Below are 17,571 nucleotides of genomic sequence, written 5' to 3'. Positions count from 1 at the left end.
TGGTGTTGTCTATACCTGAGATTTCAACGCGCGTAAAGCTAGTACATACTACATACTACATGATATCAAGTTTTTTAGGGTTCCGTACCCAAAGAGTAAAAACGGGACCCTATTACTAAGACTTCGATGTCTGTCTGTCTGCCCGTCTGTTCGCCTGTCTGTGTGTCTCCAGCCTGTATCTCAAGGATGGTAATAGCTATAGAGTTGAAATTTTCACAGACTTTGTATTTCTGTTGCCGCTATAACAACAAATACTAAAAACAAAATAAATTAAATATTTAAGGCGGGCTCCCATACAACAAAAGTGATTTTTCAAACATTTTTTGCTCGGTATCAATGATGACAACAGGTAGGGACTTGAAATTTTCACAAAAGTCTTAATTGTATGTGTACTTTAATATTAAATAATAATATTTAAATAAAATAAAAATTTTAGGGGGCTCCCATACAAAAAACACATATATGGCCTATTTCTCTATAATCTATATTACGGTACCGAACCCTTCGTGCGCGAGTCCGACTCGCACTTGGCAGATTATTTCTTTACTACTTAGGTACTTTTAAATTATTGCTATCATAATGGCATAAAGCTCAAGGTCCCATTTCGATTCAGTTTCATCTTAATTGAAAAGTATATGCGGTTTTAATATTACCAATATCACTTACCTTAAATACTTACGGTCTATCATATCCGTAATAATAAAATGCCAAGCTTTTTTGTTTTGATTAAATCGATAAAAACGAAATACCATAATATACATTCCAAATCAGATAACATGAATAATATTATAAACTTTAGATTTAATTTTAAATACTAAAAAACAAACAACAAAGTCTTGTTATGACAGAGTTATGATTAGACTCGCATATGGTAAGAGACGCTGGCCACAGGCTAGATAAGTCATCCCTGTGAGTCTTCCAATACCATCATCATGCCATCATTGGCATTTGAGAATTCCTCGCGAGTCGAGGACGAGTAGTCACGCTTCTGTCATTTTGTTGCTGATCTAGTGCATGGGTAATTTTGATACAATTACTGTAATTTTAAGATGATGAGCGCACCTTATGGTCAGGCGCAGTCGTTTAATTTGACCTTTCAATTGGGGGGGGGGGGGGGGGGGGGTCATGTCCCCTGTTACCCCCCCCCCCCTTCGGACCGCGCCTGCTTATGGTAGGGCAGTGCGGGTCGCGTTTACCACACACTTTATCACCTATCGTGCGTTCAGGCAAAAAATATTTGTGGAATTTAAAAATAAACCCCCGTTCTAAAATTTTAAGTAGAAACCCAAACTTTTTAGCAGGCTGATGATGATGATCTATAGCTAAGAAAACTCTCAATAATGTCAGCTTTCAAAGAGCAAAAAAAACTTGTTTAAAAACTGCCCAGCCATTTGGATGCTATGATGCCACGGACAGACACTCACACAGACAGACAAACAGACAGACACATCAAACTTATAACACCCTCTCTTTTTTGTCGGGGGTTAAAAAGCGGCTAGAGCCTGCATCGTCACAGTGTGCGTAAAAAAAGTACTGTAAAGGTCAGTGCACACACAAGGGGTGGCAGCCTCGTCAAGGCTTATCTAATTATGCGTAATTTTTAGCCCCAGTTCAGATATTAGGGGGGTGAGCCAAAATCTTCTCGTTTTCGCTTCGTTAAAGAATCGCCGATGAAAATGTATGGAATTGACATAAGCGTTCGTTAATATGACGTTGACGTTCGACTCGTCTAATGTCAATTCCATACATTTTGATTCTATAACGAAGCGAAAACGAAAAAGTTTCGGCTAAATGACCTGACGTCTAACATCCTTATGCTTTTCAACCGTCGCGTCGTCGCAGGAGTTAAAAACACTCCGTGTGTTTTTAGCCGTCTGTTAAAAACACACGGACGCACAAACAATTAATTATCACAAAAGGTTTCCCGCGGTTACTGCTGTGTCTGATCTAGTTATTAGACAAATAAATCACGTACATTATAAATATGACACAAGGTAACCTACTAAATAATAAGTAACACATTCCAATGGATTCGCTGTTCTTGACACGACAGTCTGGTGACCAGCCTTGACATTACGACATCTCGATACGCCTGTCGTATTATTATTTATTTTATATTTTTGGGACTCTGACAGGCGTGGAGTCGCTTTCGATTAATTTTTAAAATTTTTCTTTTCTTGAGGAATTTGAGTTAAGATTTCATAGTGACCAAGTGTGTGCAGTATAACGACTGTCTTCCTTTGCTTTAAGTAAGAATTTTCATTCTTATCAGACAATCAGGTGAACAGCCTGCTGTATAGATCCCTAGAGTCACAACTCACGACCTTCAAGTCAAGAGCCACGTTTAAACCTCACTCAATTAGGCATTTATATTAATACGAGCTCTTGTTAGCAAGTATTATTATATACAAACTTTCATCCCTTATTTTGACCTCTTGGTGGTAAAATTGATCAAAATCCTTTCTTAGCAGATGCCTACGTCATAACATCTACGTACATGCCAAACAGCCCGATCCATCCAGTGGTTTGGGCTGTGCGTTGATAGATCACTATGTCAGTCAGTCACCTTTGAGTTTTATATATACAGTGTGTAACAAAAACTAGTGATAATACTTTAGGGTGTGTACATGTTCCTTGTAGAGAGTTCACTGTGAAAGTAGCAGCTCTGAAAGACGAACATTTTTTTTCACTTTTGTATGGGTAAGGGCCCGAGCGTCACGAGTTTCCCCATATAAAAGTGAAAAAAAATTTTGGTCTTTCAGCCCTGCTACTTTCACAGCGAAATCTCTACAAGGAACACGTACACACCCTAAAGTATTATCACTTGTTTTTGTTACAGCCTGTATATAGACTAAGTAGATGTCGACCGCAATAACTCCATTGCGCTGAAATTCGTATATCGTGCGATAATCGGACTTTTTTGGTATAAAAAGTATGCTTTAAGCTTTCCCGGGACTCAAAGTATCTGTATACCGAATTTCACCAAAATCGGTTCACAGGTTTGTGCGTGAAGAGATAACAAACAGACAGACACTACATGCTTTCGTATTTTTAATATTAAGTAGTATATTGGCTGTTTTGTAGATGTGTTGGTTGTTTTGATTATCTTAAATTTAATTGACCGAATTAATGAGCACATTGCAATAATAATTTTAGCTAGTACTTACAGTATTTGTTTACTATTTTGACATTTGACTTGACTAGATAGATAACTTGAGTGCACAAAATCAGTTCAAGTGGACTGATAATATCTAGGCATTTCTAGAACTAGGGTTCTAACTTCTAAACCTAAATTAGTTATTGTCTTATTTGAACGCTGTTAAGCATTCGTGTACTAACCCACACAAAAATTACGTATTGAGTTATGAATGCAGTTATGTTCTGTAGATGATTTAGAACAAGACTGCATTCAAAATTTAACAACAAAAAAAATTGTGGGTTAGGACACTAATGCTTAACAGCGACCATTTATAAGTTATAACTTACGACTGCACTCAGAGATTTAATGATTACTTAAGGGGGCGACTAAAGCAAACTAGATGATCTTATTTATAATAATTATTCATTTATGTACTTAACTTGATAATAATAAAAAATAAGAATAATAAGAATAAGCTTTAAATCGTTTCGCTTTTTAAACATAGATATAACATTATATTTGCGAGGGTCTGTACTTACTAGCGACAATACGATATCTTAAAATTTTCTCTATAGAAAAAAATCACAAAGATGCGTCTTATTTTCACGAAATTTTCATATACTAAGGGGCGATTTCACTAAAGAAATGGAACGCGTTAAAAGCACTCTGAACCGGTTCAAAACGTATAAACGCGATTATAACATCGAAATGCATTTCACCAGCATAAACTGAAAGCGTTCACAGCAAATCCGAGTTTTATCTTCTGAACGCCCAAAGTCCGAAGTTTAACGTCATAAAACCCTGCCCTGTGTCATGGCGGAACGAAAAACATCAAAAGAATTGTCAAGATGACAGTATTGACACATGCGTTTGTTAGTTTATGTATTGTTTCTTGCTATTTTGTAGTTACATTATTTTGTAGTTAAAAACGTGAAAAGGCTTTAAAATGATGAAAATATGTAAAAATAATTGCGTAACGTCATACATGACTTCACGATTATTAAATCTAAGTTTACGAACTTAGATTTAATAATCGCGATCAAAAGAAGTTTGCGAAATCCAATCGAAACAAAACGAGATTTACGTCGCAGCATGAACGCTTTCAATGGGAACTAAGTTTTATAAAACTAAGTTTTATGTGTGTTTGGTGAAATCGCACCTTATTGTCAAAACCGCGCTAAACTGAGTTTTAATATTTTAACACATTGTATAAAATTCACCGAGGGACTGACCTGGCGGATTTTTAAAATGTTGTTTATTATTTATCGGGTTATTAAGAAAAAACCTTGACGATGATTACGCGTCGTCATTTTTCGTCGTGCATTTGTATAAAACGAAATAAAATTTGTCTAAAACTAAAAACGAAAAAAAGATATATGGGTCAGTTCACATTGTTATTTATAAGTACTAACAAGCCATTGCGATGGATTTTTTAAATGTTCGACACTCGAGCAAGGCAATGTGTATCTTCTTGTGTAGGAAATAAAGTTTGGAATGGGTCATAAATTAAAAATGCATCGCATCGTCACATTGCAATATTCACTGACCGTTTAAGGCGACGCAAATACGGTATTTAGACCGACAAGTATCACCTGAAAATACAAAATTCATTTAAGATGCTTACAGAGATGCAACAAATGAACCGCATGGATTAAGCCAAATTATCAAATTTGGCTGTAGCGGTATCGATTTTTCTCAACAATGACTAAAGCTTAGAAATTAAAGTTCATTGTCAGTATCATGTCTTTGTCTTTGAATTACCCATAGCAGCATAACACGATTGGTCAACTTTTATAACACAGAATAATCAATCAAAAAGACCCCTGTAAAAATAGGGATTCCTATTTTGCCAACAGAGGAGAGTGAAGCTTCCAAAATTTGTACAAAAATTGGTTCCAGCATACACTTTTATTTGCCCATAGCTTATATGAAATGTATTTATGGTTTTCAAAGTACGCGACAAAAAAATCATTTTGTCGCTTACACCCCTTTCCATTTTTTGCTGTTCCATTGCTTGCAGCAATCTAAAACATATTCAACACGATTTTTTACTTTAACACGGCGTCACCTTAACCACTAGCCGCTAGCGTTTATAGTGGGACAGCCAGCCAGGGCAGCTAAATAGGCCTTCCCTTCAATAAAAGGGATGGCCTATTTAGACCCCCAGAATATATACAGACAGCCGGATACAACCGTCTAGTGCTCAGAGCGTTGACCCTAAGTACTGTTGGTTGCGGTAGTCTGTGGTAGCTTACATCGTAATACCGTACTTGAGGTTTAACATCTCAAGATGTACGATAATGTTAAACCAGTACTTGAGATAATATTATGTACAGTCGTATTACATAATGTTTAGCATGGCAGGGTTATTATGATGATGAATTATGATGATGACATGGTGTTATCTCAGCCTAGGTGCCGTCAAACGCTAGGCTTACCAATTTACATTTAGCAAGTAGTTAGTTATAGCAGTACCAAAAACTGAATTCAAAGATCAAAAATTTGGATTTCCTTACTGTCGCATGTAATTATGTATTTCAAAATTTTGACATAATCGCCATACATTAATTCTGCCAAACTCTTGATGGTTATTCATAATTAAGTGTCTCAAAATATGGCGGTTAGACACGAACAAATATACTCGTAGATGGCGAGAACGCCCTAAAGCAGGAGATGCTAAGATCTCCTGGCCTAAGCCCAGCTTTACCACTTAAATTTTATGTCATCTCTTGCCTCTTGGTACTTACGAAAAACGACAATAATTCTACGTGGATGTAACCAAACAAAAAGATTAAATTTTAATCCAGACTAGCGTAAGTAGGTCTAAGTTTAGTTAAAATTAATATAAACTTAGTTTATTCAATCTGAAAAATGCTACCGGAGAACTGACCTTCACTTTTCGCAACAAACTACAATATTGCATAAAAATATTTCAATTAATTCATCAACACAGACTTCCGTAAAGTAAAACTTATAATAAACATAATTCCTACATAAATAACAAATAATTAAGTGTAGATAAGCCTCGATTAACATAAATAATTTGAATTTAAAGTCTAGAATTGTAATAACTCAGCTTAAGTTGTATTTATAAATGCTAAACGTTATTAATTTGTGCAATAATAATTATTTTGTACCTAATCCTTAAATAGACCTCAGAGACATAGTACCAGACATAGTAAGTATAAGGCCATAAGTGTGACGACCAGCCCTTACTTATTTTTAAACAACTTCAACAAAGGATTTCTGTGGGGTTTCTGTGTTTGGCTACTATTTTTTTCTACATACCTATTTAAAATTTCGAGATTTAAGTACTTATCTTTAATTGAATGGAGAGTCTTTACAGATTTATAAAACTTTTGTCATTAATCATTATACATATTATAAGTACATTTTTTTACACCCTACTTTACTCAGGTAGGTATACAAAAATATACATAAATAAACACTTTCAATGATTATTATTATAGATAGGTTAAGCGGGTAAATACTTAACAATATATATTTTTTAATCATATTAAGTATAATTTTATTTTTTAATGATGGAAGATCGACTTTGCCTTTCCACGACGCGACGCACCAGCGTAGCTAGCACAAGCACGTAGACAAACGAAAGAAACTAAATTTTGACAGTTATACCGGAAAAACATTGGAGTAAAAGTTTCTTTCGTATCTCGATATCTTTCCCTTTTGAAAATCTATATGTCAAGCATGACGATCCGCTTATGACATTTAGTTTCTTGATTCTGTTTTTATTTTTATTATGGCACTTGGCTATAAAACCATGGCCAGTGTCGAGTAAATGGCGGCAAATTCAAAAAATCGATGTATAGCAACCCTGTCTATAGCCCTAATTATAGTTTTGATCTACAAACTACGAATAATAAAGTTCCTTAGTTTTTATTATTCGTATTACGTAGATCAAAACTATAATTCCGGCTATAGACAGGGTTGCTACACGTCGATTTTTTTAATTTGCCGCCATTTACTTGACACTGGCCATGATTTTATAGCCGAGGTGCCATAATAAAAAAAAAGAACCAAGAAACTAAATGTCAAAAAAAATAATTGCCGTTGCTTTAATGGTTGCTATGGAAAGAGTTTCTTGTCTTTGTCCACTGAAACTCAAGTCGATGGGTGGTGCCATGCTCGGGAAAAAGATATGTAGACATGGGAAAGAAACTGCCATTACTTTCTTCCGAAGAATCGACTGGGAAACCCCGTGCTAGCTATGCAGGGCGCCGAGGCGCACAGTTTGGGAACCCCTGGCTATAAATCATGAAATCTCTTCCTGAGTGTGGCCGTCAAACTGGTTCATAATATATTTTCCTAATGCAAATGTAAAGAACGCCTAATATTATTTTAGATTTACAAGTGTATTTACAGAATGTTACAAAATATTTCAAAATATAAAATAATAGGTTGGGGATAAAGTCTTTTCGCATTATAATATATTATAATATTTTATTTTTCCTTGTCTCCTACTATATGTTTTAAACAGAATATTGTTAATTAATAATACTCATTTCATTCACAATATTTCATTTCATTTCATCCCATTGTCGCAAAGCATGTTGTATTTCACCTTTCATTGGAACACATTTCATCCATAAAAAACTGTGCTGTATTTTGTATTTTGTTAAATGTGATTCTGTTGGTGAATCAATAAATAAATAAATAAATAGTATGTATGAACACAATAGACATAATTCTGTCTACTCTGGTATGAACTTGTCACAAAATCTCTTAGGCTATATCAATTGTATCTGGCTGATTTTGGCATCATTAAAAAGTTTTAATTTTACGCAATTTTACGGAAGACAGTTCCAAATTCAAATAAAATAAATGTGAGATTTACATTTGTTTTTCATATTGTTAAAATGAGTGATTCTAATGAAGAAATTCGATACATTTTAAAATTTTATTACAAAAAAGGTAAAAATGCAACACAAGCCACGAAAAAAATTTGTGATGTTTATGAACCTAATGCAGTATCTGTGAGAGTAGCGCAAATTTGGTTAAAAGCGTTTTCAATCCGGAAATTTTGATATCAAAGGTGCAACGTCGCTCTGGTCGCCCTTGGGTCGCCCTGTTACGGACAAAACTGATGCCATTTTTTAAAAAGTGGAGCAAGATCGACATAGTTACGATGAAGCTGAAGAACTGGGGATTGACCACAAAACGGTTTTGGCGCATTTGAAAAAAGCTGCAGGGTACACAAAAAAGCTCGATATTTGGCATGAGCTCACTGAAAGAAACTTACTTATAATGAACCGTGTACTCATTTGTGATTCTTTATTATCTACGACGTAATAAAACCAAACCATTTTTGAAGAAGCTGATAACTGATGATGAAAAGTGGATCATGTACGACAAGAACGTGCGAAAAAGATCGTGGTCAAAGGCCGGTCAGGCTTCACAGACTGTGGCGAAACCCGGGTTAACTCGCAACAAGGTGATGCTGTGTGTGTGGTGGGATTGGAAGGGCATTGTTCATTACGAACTGCTACCGCCAGGCAGGACAATCGATTCTGAACTGTCCTGCGAACAACTGATGAGATTAAAGCAAGAAGTTGAGAGAAAGCGGCCGGAATTAAACAACAGAAAGGGTGTAGTTTTTCACCATGATAACGCTAGATCTCACACATCTTTAGCCACTCAGCAAAAATTACGGGAGTTTGGCTGGGAGGTGTTAATGCATCCGCCGTATGGTCCTCACCTTGCACCTTCAGATTTCCACCTGTTGCGGTCGCTGCAGAGCTTCCTTAGGCAGTCGGCAGTGTCAGGTTGACATCACAAGAGGACTACCAAAACCGCTTGTCGCAGTTTTTTTTTATCAGAAGCCCCAAAATTTTTATAGCAATGGGATCATGTGCATGTCCCTACCAACAAGATGGCAAAAAGCTATCGAACAAAATGGCACCTATATACTTCAGTCAATTGTAAATAAACTTTATAAAAAAAACCTTATGAATTTTTATATAAGATGCGAAGTAACTTTTTCCGCAACCTAATAACTATATCAGAAAATTACTAAATACTATCAAAGTCTATACTTAATATTTAAGTACAAGGGCGACAATCGATCACGAATCACGATCTATTTTCATAACAATGAGCGATTTGTTCCCATGAGAGTTTCGATATTACCTAATCGAGACATTACTCAACTGATTACACGGCGAACTGCTACTAGTCCTAATTAACTATTTACGAGTCGTAATAACTTATGGTGCTATTTGGCACTTGTGCTTATTATATTTATTAGATTTCTAGTTATATTTTTAATATTTTTCGCTTAATCGCTTGTAGAAGTTTTTGCTTCAAAAGAGATATTTCTTAATCTATTGCAGCCTTTCCCAAAGCGGGCGATAACGCCCCCTTGTCCCAACAAAGGGGCGTTATGGCCCGCTTTGGGAAAGGCTGCTCACTGCTCAGCCCCTGCTGAAGGTCTAAAGAAGGTCTGGGTGTGAGACCCAGAAAAAAAATGAGGGCGTTGTTCTACACAAAGCCCCCATTTGAAATTATATTACAAATCACCCCCCAAAGGCTTGGGGGGTGATTTGTAATATAATTTCATCTAGATGAATTTTAAATTGAAACAATGAGGGGCGCTAAAACATAATATTTTGTTCTCGAAGTGGGCAATAAACAAAATAAGTTTAGGAACCCCTGATCTATTGTGTGGTAAGAGTAAGAAAAAAAACCTTATTAGTTAGTAACAGACTGCATCCGCTCATCAGCAGGTTTCTAGACGCTCGTTTTCCAGTTCAATGTGATACATCCATCTCATGAATAACTATGAATAGGTAACAAAAACCAACAAAACATCTGAAAATCTGAGTATTGAATATAAAATTGCCGTAATGATAATAATTACATTCATTGCATGAAAATTGTTTGTAGTAACAAAAAGTATCCGTGCAACACGATAAACGTGACCTTAGCTCAATTCCCCTGGTTTCATAAAAAAAAAAACTTGCGTTTCTTAGAGGGATAAAGTAGCTCATGTTTTCTGTTTCATGAACTGGTCCATTTTGGACTTCTTTAAAAATTTTATGACCATTAATTTTTTTTTTATCACATTATTCTTAAAGTACGATAAAGTAGGTACCAATCCTTACAAAAATAAGTACTTAGACTATGCTAGTTACTGATATTATAGCATAAGCATATCCCTATGTACCTAAATAGGCTATCTAACTGCTAAGACTCACGAAATCGGGACGAAAAAAAAAGAGTTAAAATTCATTGTTCAGTTCTAAATTAGGTACGTAAGTGCCATCAAAATCTCTGGCTTATACTAATGAGGTTTGATTCCTCAGTTATTTTGGTCATTGGTTGCCTCACGTCAGACCTCGAGTGCAGTCAAGTGCGGCTCAAATTCAATGTAATTAGTGTTTAATCGAACATCTTGCAACATTGCTGCAGCTGGCACGTCGATGATTGTTATTGCTTCTCATATAAATTTTAAATAGGTCTCATATTAACATACTTTGCTTGTTAGTGTTTTAGTTATTATGACTTGAAAAACTCACCAATTATGATTCAATGCATATAGATACGGGACCCTAAAATTATTCCAGGTTGTATTAAGGGAAAAATTAAAACTACCAAAATTTTATACATCTAGCGCCATCTATTATCTCGCGGTTGTAACACAACGCTTTTAAAACTGAATACTAATTTCGCCGCAATGCATATCTGTCAGGATGGCCGAGCGGTCTAAGGCGCCAGACTCAAGGGTACCCTTGCCTGCAAATCAGGTTCGAGTTGTTCTGGTCCTCTCTGAGGGCGTGGGTTCGAATCCCACTTCTGACAAAACTTTTTAGTTTTTTACTTTGTAAAATATTATTTTTATTGCAGGAATATAATATTTTATTATTTTTAACTTTTTTCTGGAACAAATTATTGTGACTTATGTTTTTGGCTTTACTACCTTGCGAAATCTACTTACTCATAATAATAATAATAGTTAATACTTAATATTATAATAATTGTAATTAATAATTATATTTTTTTATATTAAAAAAAAGATGTATCTTAAATTAAGTAGTGGGTTAAATTAGCCTTATAAGTTTCATAAATTCGCCACGAATAACAAGTCTTCGGTAGTATAGTGGTCAGTATCCCCGCCTGTCACGCGGGAGACCGGGGTTCGATTCCCCGCCGGAGAGGTCTCTTTTAACTTTTTACGTTTCGATAATAATTATTTTTATTCTTTACTAGCTGTTACCCGTGACTTCGTCCGCGTCAACAAAATGTAAAAAGACAGACATACAGACAGACAAAAATTCTAAAAATTGTTATTTTGGTGTAAGTACCGTCTAAATATTCATATGCATGTAGTAAAAAAAGGTTATATTAATATTACAAACAGACACTCCAATTTTATTTATATGTATAGATTATAATATATTTTTCTTTAAGATTTAAATAAATTTCCTATTTTTTAACTATTGGCAAGAAAAAAATATACTAAAATCACAATACAGGTGGTAAAAGTAAATACCGAAATCCGTTTATTATATTGTGGTTTTTCCAAATAACAATAATCGGCCAAGTGCGAGTCGGACTCGCGCACGAAGGGTTCCGTAGCGTTTATAGTATAGAGCAAAAATAGACCAAAAATATTCTTTTTTGTATGAAACCCCCCTTAATTCTTATTTTATTTAAATATTATCATAAATTATTAAAGCATATTATATTTAAGGTCTTTGTGAAAATTTCAAGTGTCTACCTGTTGCCATTATTGATATCGAGCATAAAAGGCCAAAAAAATAAAATTTGTTGTATAGGAGCCCCCCCTTAAATATTAGTATTATTTTGTTTTTAGTATTTGTTGTTATAGCGGCAACAGACATACACAATCTGTCAAAATTTCAGAAATCTAGCTATAGCGGTTCTTGAGTTACAGCCTGGAGACACACAGACAGACAGACAGACAGACATTGAAGTCTTTGTCTAAATAGGGTCCCGTTTTTACCCTTTGGGTACGGAACCCTAAAAAAACTATCTTATGTCCTTTCTCGTCTCTCAAAATATTTCCATAAAGGGAAACCACTATCTGATAAGTGCAGGATAGCCTATCTACCACTTAACTTGACAGATAGAGTATGGAGAATCTGTCAAAAAAGTTGTGGATAGCCTATCCGGCACTTTATCAGAAAGTGCTGAAACAGGCCCTAATAATATTATCAATTATCATAACTGCTGTTTGACCAAGCTTTGCTCGGTATTCGATAAAACACGAATAAAATGACATTTTCTCTCTCATAAACTCATAATTTATTAAAATAATAAAAATACAGCAATTATCTTCAGCATAATATGAACATTCCTTTCTCCGTTATTAATCTATACTAATATTATAAATGCGAAAGTATCTCTGTCTGTCTGTCTGTGTCGCTTTCACGCCAAAACTACCGAACCGATTGTAATGAAATTTTGTATACAGATAGTCTAAAGCCTGAGAAAGGACATAGGCTACTTTTTTATTGGAAAAAAGGGTTGTAAGGGGGTGAAAATACGAAAATTTGTTCAAATTAAGTTAGTTAGAAAAATTCATACTAGATGGCGCCGTGCGTGTCGTACATCGCGCTAACGCTTGCCCAACATCTTTCTATAAGAGGTGGTATCATCATACATTCGAGTTCCGATTTTTTTCGATTGTTATTTCTTATGTTATTTAATAAGTCGTGCTATACTATATTATATACAGTGACGTAACCTTAAACCTATCAATGATTTATAGTTTATGGGTAAAGTTGTGTAATTGGGGGGCTAAATAAGCTTTAAAATTAGGCATAAAATATAAAGTTTAATATTAAAAAATGAAATATTATGTGCACACTGCACAGCTGTTTTGATTTAAGGGGTACCAGGGTTTTTCTTATAAAAGCTTTTGACACCAATTTTGTTACGCGCTATAAACTGAAGTCCACGCGGACGAAGTCGCGGGCAACAGCTAGTTTCCTATTTTTGTTTATTATACTCATATCATGGTATCAGCTTCAAAAGTAATACCAATTCAGTATCTCCCTAGTATTTACAAATTATTTATTTAAAACACACGTCAATTATACTTAGATCGACAATTTAATTCATTAACTATAATATATTTGCCGTTTGATTTTTTTAGGTCAATTTTGAACTAAGATTAGTAAAAAAAATAGGATTTTGGTGCGACAAATGTATGGTCAAGGTCGTTTGCTCGGGGGATGACCTTAACGTACTTAACTTTATTATCAGTTTTTATATACTTATGTTTATTAATATTGTGTTATGAATTGTCATCAGGTGCCGGTCAGTGTGATGCGGGCGGCGGTGCTGCTGGCGGCGGTCGCACTGTGCCATGCTGCCTCGCTGGACTCCGAGCTGGGTGTTGGCAAGTCCATCAATATATTTATGAGGTAAGCTTTACTCAATTTTTAGGGTTCCGTAGTCAACAAGGAACCCTTATAGTTTTTTTACTAACACTATAAAATCTAGTCAAGTTCATATCTCATCTTATATCTTTATAACGAGCAATTCTTGTATATATGTATATATAAGCTATGTACACATCCACAACCAATCTATGTACACATTTTGGAAGCTTAAATCACTCTCCCCTGTTGGCAAAATAGGAATAGGTACCTTTTTTCCAGAGGTATTTTTGATTGATTATTCTGTGTTATAAAAGTTGACCAATCGTGTTACGCTATGGGAAATTTTAGAACGCTCTGTATATCATCAACTTCAATCTTTCTTTAACATGCACAATCTATTAAATCCACTACAATCAGGATTTCGTTTCGGACATAGCACTTCCACAGCCCTGGTGAAAATTGCTGATGATATTCGTCTTGGGATGGATAATCATTATTTAACTATATACTTACACTCCTAGATTTTAGTAACGCTTTCAATTCGGTAGATCATGATATTCTACTGCTTCTTCTCAGCTCGCTCAATCTATCTCCTATCGTAGTTGAATGGTTTCGCAGTTTCCTTCAGGGACGCCGGCAGCGCATTAAAATTGACAACATATCGTCATCTTGTGTGCCTCAAGGCAGTGTGTTATCCCCTCTCCTGTTTTCCATCTTCATCAATTCTATTTCTCGTAAAATCTCCTCTTCCTATCATATGTATGCCGATGACCTTCAAATATATATTCAGGTTCTGCTTCCCTTACTATCTCACGGTATTGCCCAAATGAATGCTGATTTAGAGAACATTCGGGAGTGGAGCAATGCCTATGGTTTGGTCCTCAATCCAATAAAAAATCAATGCATCGTAATTGGCAGCAGGCAGCTTATTGCGAAAGTAGACTGGAAGACCTTACCTGACATTCTTCTTGATGGAAATATTATTCCCTACAGCTCCTCCGTGCGTAATCTTGGAATTCACTTTGACCGCACCCTCTCATGGGATTTCCAGGTCCAAGAACTACGCAAAAAGCTGAATGCTGCCACTGCATCTCTTAGGCGATTGAGCAATTTCCTGCCAGTTGCAACCAAAATAAAACTAGCCACTACTATACTTTTCCCAATTCTTGACTATGCTGACGATAGCTACTGTGATCTAAACGAAAATCTTATCTCTTCCCTTCAACGCCTTCAAAATTTGTGCATCCGTTTTATATTTGGCCTTCGCAAATTTGATCATGTGTCTGAATACCGGTCTCAGCTCAAGTGGCTTCCGATCAAGATGCGTCGAAATTCTCACGTCCTGCATTTACTTTACAATATCCTTTTTAATCCCTCAACTCCTGCCTACCTAAAATCAAATTTCAATTTTCTAGGTCATGGCAATCCTATTCTTCGCTCTGCAAATAAATTTTCACTTGCCTTCCCTTCCCATAAAACTTCGTTCTATGATTCTTCTTTCACCATCTCCGCTATTCGTCTCTAGAACTCCTTACCTGATTCTATACAAAGCTCTGAATCCATAAATGTCTTTAAGAAACGTGTCAAGAAACACTACTTAGACCTATTTCCTTCAATATGAAAATTTTGGTGTTAGTACTAATATCTACTATAGTACTTATCATAAAATTCTTATCTCCTGTAATTTTTTCATATTTTTGCCTTATTATATCTATGTAAAGTATAAGTAGTTTATTTAATCTCATATTAAGTAGTGTAAGTAATAGTTTTATACTATTGTTTTTTCAATTATTTTATATTGACGGTTGCCTGGTAGAAACCGCGGTTTACAGCGGTAAGGCCGCCAATTTGCACATTTTTATAAATTTGTAAATTTTATTGTAATTGTATTGTCATTGTTTTATGTATCTTTTGTTGTGTTCTTCATTTTGTATGTTACCTTATGTGCAAATAAAGAATTTATAAATAAATAAATAAATAATTCAAAAACAAAGACATGATGAATACTGACAATGAACTTTAATTTCTAAGCTTTAGCCATTGCTGAGAAAAATTGATATCGCTACAGCCAAATTACACTACTCAACAAATTACTAACTTTTTTTATCTGAGTTACGACTATGTGATTATAATTCATTGTTATTGCCCTAATATAAATATGTAAATAAAATTTTTGGATCACATCTCATTTCCGAGATAAATTTCATTATTGAAACATATAATTTTGTAGCGAAATCAAGCTCATCTGTTAGGTTTTTTTGATGTTTTAATTAAAAAGGGAAAGATTTCTTGGTGCAGCTGGCTTTACACTTGTAGTAAGATCCTGGAGGTTCACTAATAAGGTTCCAATAGTAATCTGCTAGAATAGCAGGGCCCCATCTTGGAAATAATTTCAGCCATATCTTCATGAAAAAGTTTACCATGTTCATGGCCAACTGATCCCATATTTTTGGGAAAAAAGTCTAAGTACAAATTAAGTAAATGACATATTATAGCATTCCTTTCTAAGGATACCTACAGTCCAACATCAGTTTTATTTTTGGCGTTTAACCTCAACTATTTCTGTACTCAATCTTTATAATTTTGAAGTCTAGCACTATTAGATAGGAAAAATTATTTAATACTTTTTAGTTCATATTATAAGAATGTTATTATTGTTTTTACCTTGGAAGTCGGTTTTAATTTTTTGTTAAAAATAATTATGACATTGATTTTTGCCTCACTAAACTTTGGAAACTTGATAGAGAAATTGTAATGCAGGACTATCTTTGTTCAAGTGTTTTACGAAAATTTTTATAAGGCCTAATTTAATGTCTTACGGCAGCAAAATGATTTAATCGGGCTCAAGCAATGGACCAAATTTATCAATTTTCTGACCCGGTACGAGAGTCTGTCGTGATGGTCAGATTTTGGCGTAAGTTCGCCAAAAATGTAACAAAATAAGTTAGGCCTGCTAGCAGTCACGCATATCAAATAAAAGTTCATCAATGAAACTAACATTTAAAGTAAGTTTTGTTGGTAAAATAATCTTATTTTTGAAATACCAGCTACATATACATCAAACTTACGTCCACGTTACAGAAAATTTGAATTCATATTTATCAGTTTCTAGATGTGATATCAAAATAAAATGCCTACATATATTTATTAGTAGTCAACCTCGATATGAAATGATATGTAGCAAATCAGATTCTTTTTTAGCGTTGAGTAGTGTTATCAAGGCGTCGCCTTAAGTACTTTTTGTTTTTAATTATCTAGTAGTGCATAATATTATGATAATAAATAATAATTAATAGTACTTTCAATGTATGCAAAATAAAATGAATGATTATAAAAACATTTTAATAAAGTGACGCTGTAATACACATTTGGTATTTGAGTCCCATTGAAACATTCTCAGGTGTTTACAAACTTATCATGTCCTTTTATAATTTATTACAATACAATCAACATCGTTTACTGAGGAGTGAGGAGTAGATATGAGAGGTATGCACATTGCATACAATAAAGTAAAGTTTAACACCTCCGTGGTCTAGTGGTATAGAGCGCGGCTCTTGACTCGGAGGTCGTGGGTTCGATTCCCGCGTTGGAAACATGTTATTTCCAAGTTTGGTTAGGACAATGCAGGCTGATCACCTGATTGTCTGACAAGTAAGATGATCCATGCGTCGGATGGGCATGTAAAAAGTCGGTCCTGCGCCTGATCTCTCACCTCACCGGTCGTGTCGGTCTTCCGTCCCACTGGGTTATGAGAGTAAAGGAATAGAGAGTGCTCTTGTGTACTGCGCACACACTTGGGCACTATAAAATTACTCCTGCGTAGCTGGCCTGGTTTCAATGAAACCGGCCACCGTCACCGAAACCGGTGTGGGAGCTATTATAATTATTATATTATTATTATTACAATAAAGTTAGGAATTATAATATATCTAGGTACTCATTAGCCTCCTTTGGGTAGGGTTACCAGATAGCAAAATTCCTGACAAAAATCCTGATTTTCGGCCAAAATTCCCAACGCGAGCTATTTATTTGTTTATTTTTTAAACTATTGGTTCTTGTACC

At 35.0% G+C, this 17,571-nt stretch overlaps 1 protein-coding gene and 2 non-coding genes across 5 annotated transcripts in view; all 3 read left to right on the top strand.

The window, feature by feature from the left end:
- The window catches only part of LOC121725852 (torso-like protein), a 49,210-nt gene that overhangs the window by 24,224 nt on the left and 7,415 nt on the right, over nucleotides 1-17,571 (top strand). For all 3 annotated transcript variants that reach the window (XM_042112976.1, XM_042112975.1, XM_042112974.1), the window contains exon 2: nucleotides 13,439-13,551. In XM_042112976.1, coding sequence (XP_041968910.1) covers nucleotides 13,454-13,551 — 98 coding nt within the window. In that variant the 5' untranslated portion in view covers nucleotides 13,439-13,453. The remainder of the gene's footprint in view (nucleotides 1-13,438; nucleotides 13,552-17,571) is intronic.
- Trnal-caa lies at nucleotides 10,846-10,960 on the top strand. Its single transcript has 2 exons — nucleotides 10,846-10,883; nucleotides 10,916-10,960. It is a non-coding gene; the product is annotated as a tRNA-Leu (tRNA).
- Trnad-guc lies at nucleotides 11,245-11,316 on the top strand. Its single transcript has one exon. It is a non-coding gene; the product is annotated as a tRNA-Asp (tRNA).

The sequence above is a fragment of the Aricia agestis genome, chromosome 4 (assembly GCF_905147365.1).
Source record: "Aricia agestis chromosome 4, ilAriAges1.1, whole genome shotgun sequence".
Taxonomy (NCBI): domain Eukaryota; kingdom Metazoa; phylum Arthropoda; class Insecta; order Lepidoptera; family Lycaenidae; genus Aricia; species Aricia agestis.
The sequence above is the reverse complement of the archived record's forward strand: the minus strand, read 5'-3'. Positions and strand labels throughout refer to the sequence as shown.